At 42.4% G+C, this 14,264-nt stretch overlaps 1 protein-coding gene across 7 annotated transcripts in view; it reads right to left on the minus strand.

Annotated features, from left to right (window-relative positions):
- Window positions 1–14,264, minus strand: part of Fggy (FGGY carbohydrate kinase domain containing) — a 409,436-nt gene that overhangs the window by 341,585 nt on the left and 53,587 nt on the right. For all 7 annotated transcript variants that reach the window (XR_003850117.1, XM_017799079.2, XM_029565258.1 and 4 more), the window contains 2 exons: window positions 10,947–11,058; window positions 5,999–6,150 (listed from right to left, as the gene is read on the minus strand). Coding sequence is in view for 6 of the 7 variants with exons in the window: in XM_017799079.2 (XP_017654568.1) it covers window positions 5,999–6,150; window positions 10,947–11,058 (264 nt within the window). In the remaining variant the exon portion in view is untranslated. The remainder of the gene's footprint in view (window positions 1–5,998; window positions 6,151–10,946; window positions 11,059–14,264) is intronic.

Below are 14,264 nucleotides of genomic sequence, written 5' to 3' on the forward strand. Positions count from 1 at the left end.
GAGCTGAGGACTGAACCCAGGGCCTTGCATTTGCTAGGCAAGCACTCTACCACTGAGCTAAATCCCCAACCCCAAAGTCTATATGTTTTTGTTGTAGAATGAGCTATATCTCTTAAAGCTCTTCAATATCTTGTTCTAAGCTCTAGTACCTGAACAGAAGTGCATAATATTGGACTTATATGTGAAATTTTAAGCTAAACTAAGAAAGGCAATAGTTTGTACTTTTGTGACATTTTTCGGGGTGGGGGGGTGGATGATGGCATTTTAAGTAATAAACATATGTTTCTCTTTCATAAAGTTGTATGATTAGAATAAACCTTCAGATAAAGGTTTTATTATGTCATCTAGAAGAGTGAAATAATCAAGTCAGACAAAGCATGAACAGGAGCTAGCAAGTCTCTGATTATACAGAAGGACTAGATTTAAGAACCAGGCCTTTTCTGATGCCCTTTAGGGTTTTCTTTCTAACAGTTTTCTTTCCAACAGTTTCTACTGTGAAACACTCAACTGTTAATTCCTCCAGCCTGTAGGAAGCTGTCAGACTACTCCCTAGGCATTCCAACTCCTGGGATCCTCAGAAGACTCTACATAGGCCAGGAAAGTGCATGAGAACCAAATACAGACCCATGTTCATGTCTCAGTGCTCATTTCTCAGTGCAAACAGAAGCATAGGACATGGACAGAAGTGAGAGAGCTGAGATGACTTTTTCTTCTGTACTGACAATGGCACTGAAAGGAAATGAAAAGTAAGAATGAAGTCTCTCTCTGCAAGTGGCCCCCAAAGGCAGAGGCAATTGTCTCCCACTGACATGGAGCTGTCAGAGTCAGCCTTAACTGTTACCTCTCCTGACCTCCCTCAGTCTATACCTTGTTATGATACAGTGTTTCGTGTTTATAAACACAGCTGAATCCAGCTGCTTCAGGCTGGCAGAACTTAATTTACATGTGGCCTTCATTAGGATGAGAATCAAAATCACAAAGCCAGATTGCTGGGGTTATAAAAAATACAAATGGCATTTTTTTCTTTTATCTGACAATTCTTATTAAACCTAAAACAAACAAACCTTAAATATAAGGAACATGGTTAAAATTCCATATTGCAAGGCTAGACCCCCAGTTACTCTGCCCAAGGGCTACAGCTGTCCCAGCACATCTCTTCTGACTCATGGGATGTCCTGGGATGCAACAGCCCAGAAGGACAAAGAACATAGACTGGACAGCATCACTGAAGAGGGTGGTCGGCTCCAGTCATCCCCATGCTCCTGCAGTGTCATCCTCTGAAGCTTTCTGGGACTCATCTCTTCCCTACCCTGCAGTGCCTATTCAGGTCTCATTAGTTCTCACCTAGAGCATCAAATTAGCACTTTGTTGAGTCACTTGAATTATTCAAAAAGTATGTGTTGATCCATCTGGTTAAACATTAGGACATAGCAGTAAATAAAATGGATATGATCTCCATCCTTCTATAGACTGCAATGGTTGGAGGAGCAAACACTATAGAAACCATCACATGAACTGACACAATATGGGAAAAAGACTGCAATGGTAAGAGTCTTCTGATTTAAAGACTTTTCTAAGACACACAGACAGCTGAGAGTCAGGAGGACAGAAAACATATTCTAAGCAGAGGGAAAGGCACCTTCAAAACCACAGAAGTCAGCAAACTTTTTCTCTCTAGGTCCAGACAAACATATTTTTTGTTTTGCAAGCCACATAGTCTCTGTCTCAGGTGTTTAGGTGTGACAAAAAAAACTGCCACATGGGGCTGGAGAGATGGCTCAGCAGTTAAGAGCACTAGCTGCTCTTGCAGAGGACCTGGGTTCAATTCCCAGCACCCACACGGCATCTAACAACTGTCTCTAACTCCAGTTCCAGGGGAATTTGAAACTCTCTTCTGGCCTCTGCTGGTATTACATGACATAGGTGCATACATGCAGGCAATACACTCATACCCATAAAATAAAAATAATGAATAAGCCGGGCGTGGTGGCATACACCTTTAATCCCAGCACTCAGGAGGCAGAGGCAGGCGGATCTCTGTGAGTTCAAGGCCAGCCTGGTCTACATAGTGAGTTCCAGGACAGCTGGGGCTACAGGGATACCCTGTCTCAAAAAGACCAAAAAATAAAAATAAAAAAATAAAAAATAAGTAATAATAATAAATAAGATAAACTATTAAACAAAAGCTGCCAGACACATAGAAATGAGTGACTATGCCTGTGTTTCAATAAGACTTTAGTCATAGCCATTAAAATATTAACTTCATGTAATTTTCACTTGTCACAAAATATTCTTCTTTTTGATTCTTCCTCAACATTTGAACATGTGAAACAATTTCTTATCTCCCAAGTCATCTAGTAACATATACACTGGGGGAGGGGCTCACATTTTGCCATCACCTGCACAAGATTCTGAGGTGGCAAAGAAGTAGGTATGTTTGGGAAACCCTGCCTGGATCTATGTGGATGGATTAAAGTGAACAAGGATTAAAACACACATCCTAGGTGAGAGGGGAGATAAAAATGACATTACAAATAATCTTCCTGTCCAGGCTACATATCGTGATATTTATCCTAGGAGCAATGCAAAGCCACCAAGAGCTTCCGTGGAAGCAAGAAAACACTAGCTCTTCTGCACACATTTCCTCACCCTTGTTCCAATCTTAACATCCCTGCCAAAGTTGCCTAAGACATCCCCTCCCCAGCCAGTCTTCACCACCATGTTAAGCCCGTAACAAGCCCAGGCTTGTTGTCTTCTCCAACATCACTCAGTCTCCCCTGGGACTTATGTGCCATACCATAACTGCATCATAGGATGTGTCTAGAAAATCCTTCCTGTCATCCTTATTTGACAAAATTTCACTCATACCCTGAGGCTCATGCCAAACTATCTGCTTCATAGAAGCAAATTATTTTCTCTTAGAGCACTTTGTGTATTTCTACAGCACTGTGCTTGGAGTTTCTTCCTCTAAAGGCTCTGGTTCCATCCACCCAGCCCTCTCCCACAGTACCCCATGGACCCTGTGCTTGTCTAGGCTAAGGCTGTGTTGTTAATGTTCCCCCCTGTCTCTGGCCTCTATCACAGTTGCTAGTTCGTAGCAAGAGCTCAGTCAGGATGTGGACAATAAGGAATAGCACAAGAGTAGACAAATGAGCCAGTTAAGTGGTCCTTGGCAGGTGGTCTTGCCACCAATCCTGCTTACCCAAGTTCCATCTTCGGGATCCACGTAGTGGAAGGAGAGCACCAACTTCTGCAGGCTGTCCTCTGACTTCTACATACCCCCATCTCTCTCATTCACACACATACATACACACAGAAAGTAAAGTAAAATAAAGTATAATAACTTTTTTTAAAGACCACAGAATCTCACATTATTTGAATGAGTTCTTGAACGCTCTCCCGAGGCCATCCAACTTCCCTGCATCTCCCATCAACAAATCAAGAGGAAAGTACCCTTTCCTGATTCTCCACAAACGTATGCTTTTCTTCATGAGGGATAAGCCTAAAATTGGCAGTGGCTTTATAAATCCTAGGCCAGCAACATCAGCATCACCTGGAAATCTGTTAGAAATGAAAGGTCTTAGATTCTCAGTCCCTGCCGCAAGGCTACTGAATATGTAGTTTAACAAGATCTCCAGGTGATTCATTTACACATTCAAGTTTCAGAAGCAATATAAGCCATCCCAGATGAACTTTAAAAAGATGCTGAAGTTGGTTTTAGAACTACCTTTAATTCTGAATTTTGAAATCATACTAATACCAAAAGAATTTTCAGCTGAAGTTCTTATGCATTCTGACAAAAAAATGAAGAAAAAGAACCTAACGAAACACCCTGTAGATCTGAGGCCCACTTTCAGATACTGGAATAAGTAAAAAGCCAATGTTTACATCCTTACTTGGAGAATTTTGAAAGGAAATTGAGTTTTAGGAAATCGATTTTTAAAAATAAATATATAGCCAGGCTACTTGGAAGGCTAAGGCAGAATGATCACTTGAATCCAGGAGTTCTGGGAGGTAGTATGCTGGGCCAATAGGGTGCCCCCACTAAATTCAGCATCAATATGGTGACCTCTTGGGAGTGGGAGACCACAAGGTTGCCTAAGAAAGTGTGAACCGAAAGTAGAGGTCAAAAATAATACATAGATCATCTTAGGAAGTCACAAACACTGCCATCTCATCTAGAAATTAATTATTTTGTATGGTTTTATTTATTGAAGACTGATCTCAAGTGCAAGACGTTAGGCGTCCTGATAGACTGAATATGTAGATCTCTTGGGACAGCCATTAGTCTGATACAAACACAGGGCCATCCACCCAATGCTCTGTTAACTTAGTTTAACTCCTTGCCTTTCTATGTGCTCACAAAGGGAATTACATCCAACCTATTTTTTGTTTTGCATTTAAGTTCGGGTTACCTTGAAGAACACTCTCACCATTGTTCCTCAGCCTACCTCAAGCTTCGGACTTCATGGAACAGTGTTAGCACTACATAGGTAATGGAACAGGCAAGATTTGGAGCATGGTAACAGGTTTTCAATCCTGGTTCTAGAAAAAATCAGTATCCTCACTCAGCCTCAGTTCTCCATGCCAAGCCATTAGGACTAAGCCAATTGGTGCCTGTAAAACCTACAGGTGAGTGACAGTGCACAGCAGTTTTGTATTCTAATTTGTGTTGGAGCCTATGTCTGGGATGAGTCTTCAAAGTGATCCAATCCAACTCTGTCACCACATAGAAAGCAAAGGGAAGGCCTGGGATAAGATGTGCTTCGTCCAGAGCACACACTACAGACAGCAGAGTCAAGATCTAATTCTTGAAACCCTTGACTCCTAAGAGATTCCTTTCAAACTCAGCAACCACAGAAGGCTTGCTGTAGATTAAAAATGGTAAGACAGATAGCAAGCTAGGTGTGCCTTGATAAATGTGGCCCTTCTGTCTCCCTACCTCCTGCTCCATGGTCACAATACTGGGGCACCTTTGAAAGCTCCTTTAAGCTCCCCATTTCCATAAACAATCTGAATAACTGATGACTCAGCCCACCTGAAACCCCCAGAGCCAGTAAATGAATCACACTGGGTTTGCTCATGTGATGGATTCTCTATGTACCAGACCACCTAGGGGTTTTCAACTCCTCGAGGCTCCCAGAGGAGGTGAACTTCTTGCCCATCCATCTCTAATGGGAGCCATTAAGCTGACATCACAATTCTCCACACTTCATAAAAGAGTCTTAACATCTGGAAATGGGAACCACCTGCCAGAGCTTCAACCAGGATCACCATATCACTCAAGAGAAGGGAAAATGAGAAAGAGATATCCTGAATGTCAACAAGGCCAAAGATGAATGCTTTGGGGCTAAAAGTGTGTAGACAAAGGCGGCTTTGGTCACAGGGTCTAGACTTAAATCCCAGCCCTGCCACTGTCTAATTGGAATAGCTATTAACCTCTCTGAACTTTGGCAAAGTGCTGGATATTAGAATTGATTTTGGAGTCAGGCAGTCTGAAGTTCAAATCCTGGCTCTCTTGCATACTTATTGTGTCACTTGTGGTGAACTGGCTCTTCTCTATGAGTTTTCATTTTCTTGTCTAGAAAACAGAGATACTTCCCTTCACAAAGAGAAAAAAACAGGTTATACATGACAATGTATGCCTATAATCCTAGCACCCAGGAGGAAGACGCAGGGTCTGGAGTACACGGTGAAACTGGGCTATAAATGAAAGCACTGCACTGTCTCAAAATAAAGAAAAAAGAGAAAGAAACAGCCTACTTAATAGAATGGTTAGGATTTAAAGAGATAACATGTAAAATACTTATCACTGTGCCTGGCATTTCAGTTCATGAAAATAGAAGTGATTAACTGAAGCCTAATCAATAAGATGGGATCCACCCTCCTCAGAGTTTCTGGGGAATATGAAACACTGCAGACTTTGGAGGACATTCTTAGTCCACAGCAAAGGACCCTCTCCTTCCATTAGTGCCTTTCCCTTACACCACACACTTACCTCCTTCAGCCACAAGAGCTTTGGTGCCTGCATCTCCACTGACATCACGCCACCCACGTACTGAAGGACATCGTGCTGGGTCTCATTGATCCTCTGGACCTGGCTGATGGCTCGATGGTCCAGCCACATGATAATGTTGCGATGGGAATCCCCTAGAAGACATGACAGATATATGCAAAAAGATACCTTTTCTTTCTAGATCAAGAAGGGGATGATGCATTTCTCAGGCAAAGCACTACAGAATTTCTGCTATAATTTTATGTATTAAGAATGAACAGAGAGGGGCTGGAAAGATGGCTCGGTGGTAAGAGCACTAGTTGTTCTTATAGAGGACCCGGGTTTGAATCCCAGCACCCATGTAGCAGCTAACAGCTACCTGTAACTCCAGTTCCAGGGGATCTGACACCTTCCTCTGACTTCCATGGGCACTGCATGACACGGGTGCACTTGCATGTATGCAAGCAATACACTCATACACATAAAAACAAAACATAAAAAGAAAGAATGAACAGAGTAGGAGCTTGCAAGATGACTCATCAGGTGAAGATACTTGCCACCAAGTCTGTAACCTAAGTTCAATCCCTGGAACCCACATGGTGGAAGGGGGAGGATTAACTTCTGTAAATTGTTCTTTGACTCACACATGCACACGTGTGTACACACGTGCACACACAATAAATAAATACAAATTTTAATTAGAAAAGAATGAACTGAAAGGACATCTCTGATGCGGTGAGGACCCTGCACTCAAAGTCTTTCATTCCTGTCCTATCAGTGTCATCCTCACCCACAACCTCTGGGTTTAAACTAAACTAAAACCAGTTGAACTCTACCAGTCAATTGCATGCCCATTCTTTTTCTCTCTCAACTCCTTCCCTTCCTTTCCCATCACTCCTGTTGTAAAACATGTCTGACTTACACTGAAGAAAGTGCCTATGAAACAAGACTGTGACAATACTTCATCCTAGTAGTTGACACCTCTAAATGTGGACAAATACTTTGACAGAATACACTCTTCACAGCTACACGAGGGTATTCCTCTGCTTCTATTTTTACTTTTCTAGTCAGTTGAATTAAAATGAGCATGTCTGGGAGTATTTTTCTCATTCAGTTGGTTGGTGAGTTTTGAAATCTGACCATCCTAAAGGGGAGTGCAGACTCAAGCAGCAGGGAGATACAGTCCACTCCTTAAGCTCTGGCTTCAGGGTCCTCATCTGTCCAATAGGGATCTGAATGTCTTGCCAAGCACATACAGGGACTAAGATCTTCTGGGTGTTAACTACAAGACAACACCGAGAAGGACATACCCAGACCCTGTCCCTGTCTGCCTGGAGTAAATTATAAGGAGCAGAACTGAAAATCAGCTGGAAAAGGATCATTATCCCTCATGGCCCAACTCTCCCCCGCTGCACCCCAGAGTCACTTGCTGCCCCTTCCTGTCTTCCTGGCCTCTCTGAATTCATCATCGAATGCACCGACCCTGCAAGTCTTACTTTCAACACCTCTGATGCCCCTCCCCCACCATGTACAATGTATGTAAGAACCTAGGAGATTATCAGAGCAAAGCCATGGTTGTGCCAGGTACTTTCACATATTAATTTAATAGTGAAACAACTGTAGAACTACACACCTTGCTAATGACAGATATTTCGTGTCTGAGGGTCACCTAAGCCCTTGTGCTATTCACTTCCAAGGCAGAATCTCCCCAAGTCCTCAAAACAACCCTCCCTCTGGGTTTAAACTAAACTAAAACCAGTTTAGTTAGTAACCAATAAAATGGTTATTATCCCCATTTTTTAATGGCTAGCCTCCAGTTAGAAGGTGCTTCCCCCGGCAAATGGGGACTCTTGGCGTGTGCCTTGAAATGAGTCCTGTGTGGAGAATAAGGAACTGGCAAGATGAGCAAATGACTTAAGTATGTCAACACACATGCGTCAGCTGAGACATTTACAACCCAGTACGTATTGCTATGCAGCCTGTATGTGAGTACGTACGCAGTAAAAGCACAGACATTGTGTTTATGAGCAGCAAGTAGAAAGGCTGCTACCCGGGAGGGCTAACCTTGCAAGGACATTCTTTTTATTTTGTTTCCTTAAAAAACATTGTATTTGCCTTTGAATAAAGCAAAATTTGCTATTTATCCTAAGTAGTGGGTATAATAAAAGGCTGTTATTTTATTTTTTACTCTTCTATAGCTTGAAAATAATTTTAACTAGAAGAATAAAAAATCAAACCTAAGAAAATATCTAAACAAATTATAAAGCAAAGGTTACTCATTGTTTTCTCTGACTGAAAAGATTCAAGGTCTCAAATAGCCTTGAAAAAGTAGAAAATGAAACAAAGGCAACAGACCCTCCACAAGAGAATTAAAAAGCTTTTTTCATAAGAATCAAAGTGGTTCTTGTATGTAACAGGACTGACTCTCCAGGCTCTGCTCAGACCTAAGTATATATATTACCTGAATGGCTTTAAAACACACGGACATCCAGGTCCTACCCAGAGCTACCAATGATTCCAAATGAGCAGAGGTGCACCTGCATGCTGGGTGGGTATCGAAGCAGGGGGGCAATATCACTGGTTTTTAAATGTATGGTACCTAGAACTGCATTAAGACATAAACACCTAATGCTAAACTTCCAACAGTGGCAAGAAAAGCCAATCAGCTATTACTACTGTCCTACCTAATACATAGGAGCAAAACACTGAAAACAATATACTTAAAAGAGAATATTTAGTCTAACTACTTTTTTCATTTTAGACAAAAACTTGGAAATGAATTTTTTTCAATTTTCATAGAAAAATCACACCTAAATGATCCAATCAGAAGTTTAATCTTTTGGTATTTATACACACCAGGCAGAGGGAAGGTGTCAGGTACTCTAGCCCTGCTGACCTGGAGCATGTGTTTGAGAGCACAGATTCTGTGGGTACTGATTGCTGGCACAGACTGCCGGGCATGGGAGCACAGAAGAGCAGCTTAAAGGGGGCACCCATGAGCTGAGTCTGGGGCTACACACATAGCTTCAGGAGACAGAAAAGTTCTGTTTATTGTTGAAAGTTGGTGGTCACTGTTTAGCCACATTAAGTCAAAGTGAGGAAAGAGGTTCTAGACAGCAGAACAGCACAGAAAGCAGAGCACAGACCCAAGAAGACGACACATTTTAAGGGAATTTCAGGCAATTCAGTAAGGCAGAATTGCAGTTACACAGTCACCTTACCAAGGGCACAGTATCCCTCAGTTGCCTTCCCTCACAAGAGCTCCATTAGTGTGAGAGTCTGAGCTAGCCACAAAGCTTAGTGGCTGCAGGGGAAGAATAGCAAGTGACCAGCTGACATTCAAAACAAAAAGGATAAAAAGGGGGTGGGCACTGAGGCTACTTTACCACATAGTAATGCTAGTGTACGTGTGTGTGTGTGTGTGTGTGTGTGTGTGTATGAGTGTACTGCCTGCATATGTGTAAATGCACCCATGTCATGCAGTACCCATGGTGGTCAGAAGAGGGTGTCAGACTCCCCTGGAACTGGAGTTAAGGATGCTTGTTAGTTACTATGTAGGTGCTGGGAATCAAACCTGGGTCTGCTGCAATAGCAGCCAATACTCTTGACTGCTGAGCCATCTCTCCAGCCCACTGGTGGTACCTTTTATCTTTTCCTTTTTAAAGTTTTTTATTTCATGTATATGAGTGTTTTGCCTGTCTGTATGTATGTCTACCACCTGTGTGCAGTGCCCGTTGAGGTCAGGATATGGCATTGGATCCCCTGGAACTGGAGTTACAGATGATACTTAGCTGTCATGTTGGTGCTAAGAACCAAATCTCTGTCCTCTGCAAGAGTAGCCAGTGCTCTAAACCACTGAGCCCCTCACCAGTCACTATCTTTTCATTTTTTTGGTTAATAACTAAAGACAGCAGCATTTTTGCCAGTCTTGTGGGGTTGCTTTAGATGGTTATCTGGGCTATCTCCTAACTTGGCACAATCACTCCAGTAACCAAGACTTGGTCTCTGACTTGCAGGTAGTGGCAATCTTTCAAAAAAATTTTAAACCACCTTCAAAATTCTAATTTCATTTTCAAGCACAAGATAATTCACCTCAGGTAAAATCTATCCTTAATATAATTTATTGGAAGTTAAGGTTTCGAGGGGCTACTCTCTGTGTATATGGTTGATAAATGAGCATATTTTAATATTTCAGGTGAAATACAGTAATTTCAACACTTCTAATTACAGTTACAACTGAGCTCCCACTTTAATGGTGCACCTGTTAACAGGCAGAAATTCTGTTCGCAATGAGAAAAAGGATGGTGACAGGGAGAAGCAGGTCTAACAGGGAGCTGTGCTCTTACACTGAAAATGTCGCTTCTAATATTTTAACTGTAGATTCATTTGTGCCCAGTCAGTCTCCACAGCCATAAACACTAAAGAAGTTTTAACACTGTCAAAGCCTGTGATGGTTAGTGTTAATCATCAACTTAACAAAATCTAGACTCACCTGGGAGATGGGCCTCTGCGCATGCCAGTGAGGGATTTTCTTACCTGGGTTAATTGAGTTGGGAAGACTCACTGTGAATGTGGGTGGGATTCATGGGCTAGGCCCTGGACTACACAAAAAGGACACAAAGAGCTGAGCAGCCTGCATGCATTCACTGCTGACTACAGATGTGCTGTGACCAGATGCTTCAAGCTCCTGTGGCCATGGCCTCCCTGCCAGGATGGACTAACGTGGAACTGTGAGCTGAAACAAACCCTTCCTCCTTAAGTTGCTTCTGTCAGAGTATTTCATCAAAGCAACAAATACAGAACAAAGCTAAAAAGTCCCATCTCAGCCAACTGTATACACAGTATTTTTATTTTAGTAGATCAGACATTATGGGCTCCTTGAAATTTAGAACTCTAAAATGAGATTTCCTCCTAGGACAGACTGGGGAGAAAAAGACAATAAGGGTCCTACCTTCAAAGTTTACTGGTAAAGGACGGAATTGCTTATCCAAGACAACCAGAGAACACGTGGCATCAAACCCAAGTCCTCGAATTTGATTTAAATCAATCCCTTGTACAACTTTCTGTTTTAAAAGCAAATAAACAAAACCATAAATTACAACACAGGCTTTCAACATATTGAAGACAAATTATGACTAGAAGGGAATAAATAAAAAAAATTAAACTTATCTAAAGCATGTCATATAAAAGCTTAGCATGAGTATTTAATTGAATTCCCTATCCTGTAACACTGTGTCCAAACATCAGTGTGTGGCTTCCAGCTGCAGAACCTCATGGCCGTGATATTACACGAAATGTTTTGCAGGGAAAATGACTACTGAATGTATTCAAACTTTCTGTAATTTCCTGAGATTTTAATTGAAGATTTAGAAATAACTTTGCCAGTTTTGTATGCATGTTTGATGACATAAATCGCTTTACAGTTGGGTTGTGGATGTTGCTCAGTGAGAAAATGCCTGACCAGCATGAACAATGTCCTGAGTTCAAGTCCTATCACCACCACAGAAAAAAAGGAGCTTATATTTTTATGATAAAATTGAAATGCTTAGAAACTTAAGATATGATGTAAATCATTCTTTACAGAATTGCCCAGCAGCTTTGATGAGCAGTGACAATTTCTGAGTAGTGTTGTTGGGTGTCCTCTTACACCTCTCCTAAAGACGACTTCTGGGAATCATCCAGCAATCTGGGTGGCTATTATATAGCCTTTCTGCCCTCGAGCACCTGTTTAGCCATTTCTCCTCTGGTGGGAATATTTTCTAAAGATCAGATGATAACTCAGAGCACTGACCCGTGTGCCCCTGGGAAACATGTTTTCTCAGTTTGGAAAACCTGAAACACAAGCTATGCTATTCCTTGGGGATTAGCCCTTGCCTCCAGAGGCCTGGGGAAGTGGTGGGGACTGTGAGCAGTGCTGTCTCTTTAAAAGTGCCCTTTATGTGATTCCCCCTCCTGGGCCTACCTGAGGGGCTGGCTATAGCCTGGGAGAGATTATTGTGTGCTGGTGAATTAGAATGAAATGGTAGATTTTGTGTAGATGCATTTATAAGCTGTAATTTTTGTATATTTTTTGTATATTAAACCTACTGTAATTGTAAAGTTTCAATTTCTATTGTAAAACATTAAACCACTGTGCTGGATAGCTTTAGTGTCAACTTGACACACCTGGGTTGAGGAAGCCTCAACTGGGGAATTGCCTCCATTGGACTGGCGTGTGGCCATGTCTGTGGGGCATTTTCTTGATTGTTGAGTGATGTGGGAGGGCCCAGCCCACTGTGGGTAGTGCCACCCCTGGGCAGGTGGGCCTGTGTTGGATAAGAGAGCAAGCTGAGCAGAGGCCTGGGGAGCAACCCAGTAAGCAGCATTCCTCCATGGCCTGTGTTCCAGTTCCTGCCTCCAGGTTCATGCCCTGAGTTTCTACCTTGGGCACCTGGATGAACTGTGACCCAGGATATGTAAGCTAAATAAACCCTTTCCTCCCCAAGCTGGTAGTGCTAAGAGTATTTTGTCACAGCAATGAAGAACAAACTAAGACAATCATTTTCCAAGTGTTTTCAAAAAATTGAAACATTTAGTCTATGATGTCATAAAAATGTCTAAGGTTTTGAGGGGAAACCATGGTGGAAGGATTAGACAGTGAGAGTGAGAGAGAGAGAGAAGTTTTAAGAACCAGAGGGAACTATATTCGGGGAGGAGAGGAGAGGAGAGGAGAGGAGAGGAGAGGAGAGGAATAATGCCTATCTAGTTTGTAAAACCCAGAGGGAACCATATTAGTCCAACAACCTACCGACAAATTATACATACATTATCACTACATGAGTTCATGTGTATAGGTAAAGGCTATACAACAAGAAACAGTGCCAGACAGGAGCTACCATCCTTTGAGTTGTTGGCCAGCGTGGTCCAAGAGACTACCAAAATTACTCAGGCTATTGTCACAGCCCTTGATGGCCTCCCAGAACTTGAAGGTAAGACCCTACTGCCGAAGATAGAACATACTTCAGACACAAGATTTGGAGCAATAGAGCTGCAACTGACTTTCAACCACTTCCCCTGAAGGCGAGCTCTCATAGGTTTGGACAGCACTATGAAGGTGCCAAGGGAAAACATCGATGGATGATCCAACACCAGCTTCAAGGCCAAATAACCACATCGATGGCCAGCACAGCATAAGTCATTGGTACAGTAGTGGCACTCTTATCTTGGAGGCAATCAACAGCTACCTAATTTGACTAAACACCCACTCAAAGGGAGGAAACTCAAATGTGGTAATGTAAATATAACCTAATACACATGGCTGGAGTGGCCATAGATCCTGGAGAGAACCCCAAGACTGTCACATCATTAGACTAATGTGATTTCTTACTATATGCAAAATATGTATCCTTATATTTACAGAAAACTATCCCAGTCACCACTCATCAAAGAAGTTCATTTTGCACCAGTCAGAGGCTATTATCAAGCACCACAACTGGTCACACATGGACATTGTCTATGAATTGCCCAGGCCTAAGTGACATATCTACAATGCAACCTCTACACCTAAGGATCATGGAACATAGAACAGGGATAAAGAAGAGGTCACTAATAAATCTCTCAGTTATCAATAATGAAGCTCCCTCATACAGTGGCGGGCAGGAGCACAAAAGGTCACAAATGGCCAAAATGTAGAGATCAAGTCTGCTGAATGATGGTCCTTGGGTAGGACCCTTTTATTAAACTCCACCCATCCAAGATTCAGGGACCATCGTGGAAGAGGAGGCAGAAAGATTGTAAGAGCCAGGGAGAAGACATATGACCATATAGAAACAGAGTTCTACAAGCTCCTGGAAAACTGATCATAGGATTCTATGGCAATGGTGTCAGCATACACAAGTCCCGTGCAAACTCAGGCAGACAACAACCCAGCATAGAACTTGGAAAATGAAGAGCAGACCCCAATCTTATCTGAAGGAAAGTTGGCAACTAATTGCTGCTAGATGAAGAAGAGCTGATCTTCCTAAAACAAGGAACTCTAGATAGGCTGACTAGACTCAGTGGAAAAACTTGCACTGGGGAATGGCTGGGGACACTGACAACCCAGTGGGCCTTAACAGAGATAACAGAGTATATGGGCTCCAGTGGCAGGGGGAGGGGCTATGGGAGGGTGGCATTTGGGAAGTGGGTATATAGATGTATAAGATTGTGTGGGAAACAGAGTATATGGGCTCCAGTGGGGAGTGGGGGGGGGCTATGGGAGGGTGCCAGTGGGGATGGGGGTATAAAGATG

Source organism: Nannospalax galili, unplaced genomic scaffold (assembly GCF_000622305.1).
Source record: "Nannospalax galili isolate Female #2095 unplaced genomic scaffold, S.galili_v1.0 scaffold718, whole genome shotgun sequence".
Lineage (NCBI taxonomy): Eukaryota > Metazoa > Chordata > Mammalia > Rodentia > Spalacidae > Nannospalax > Nannospalax galili.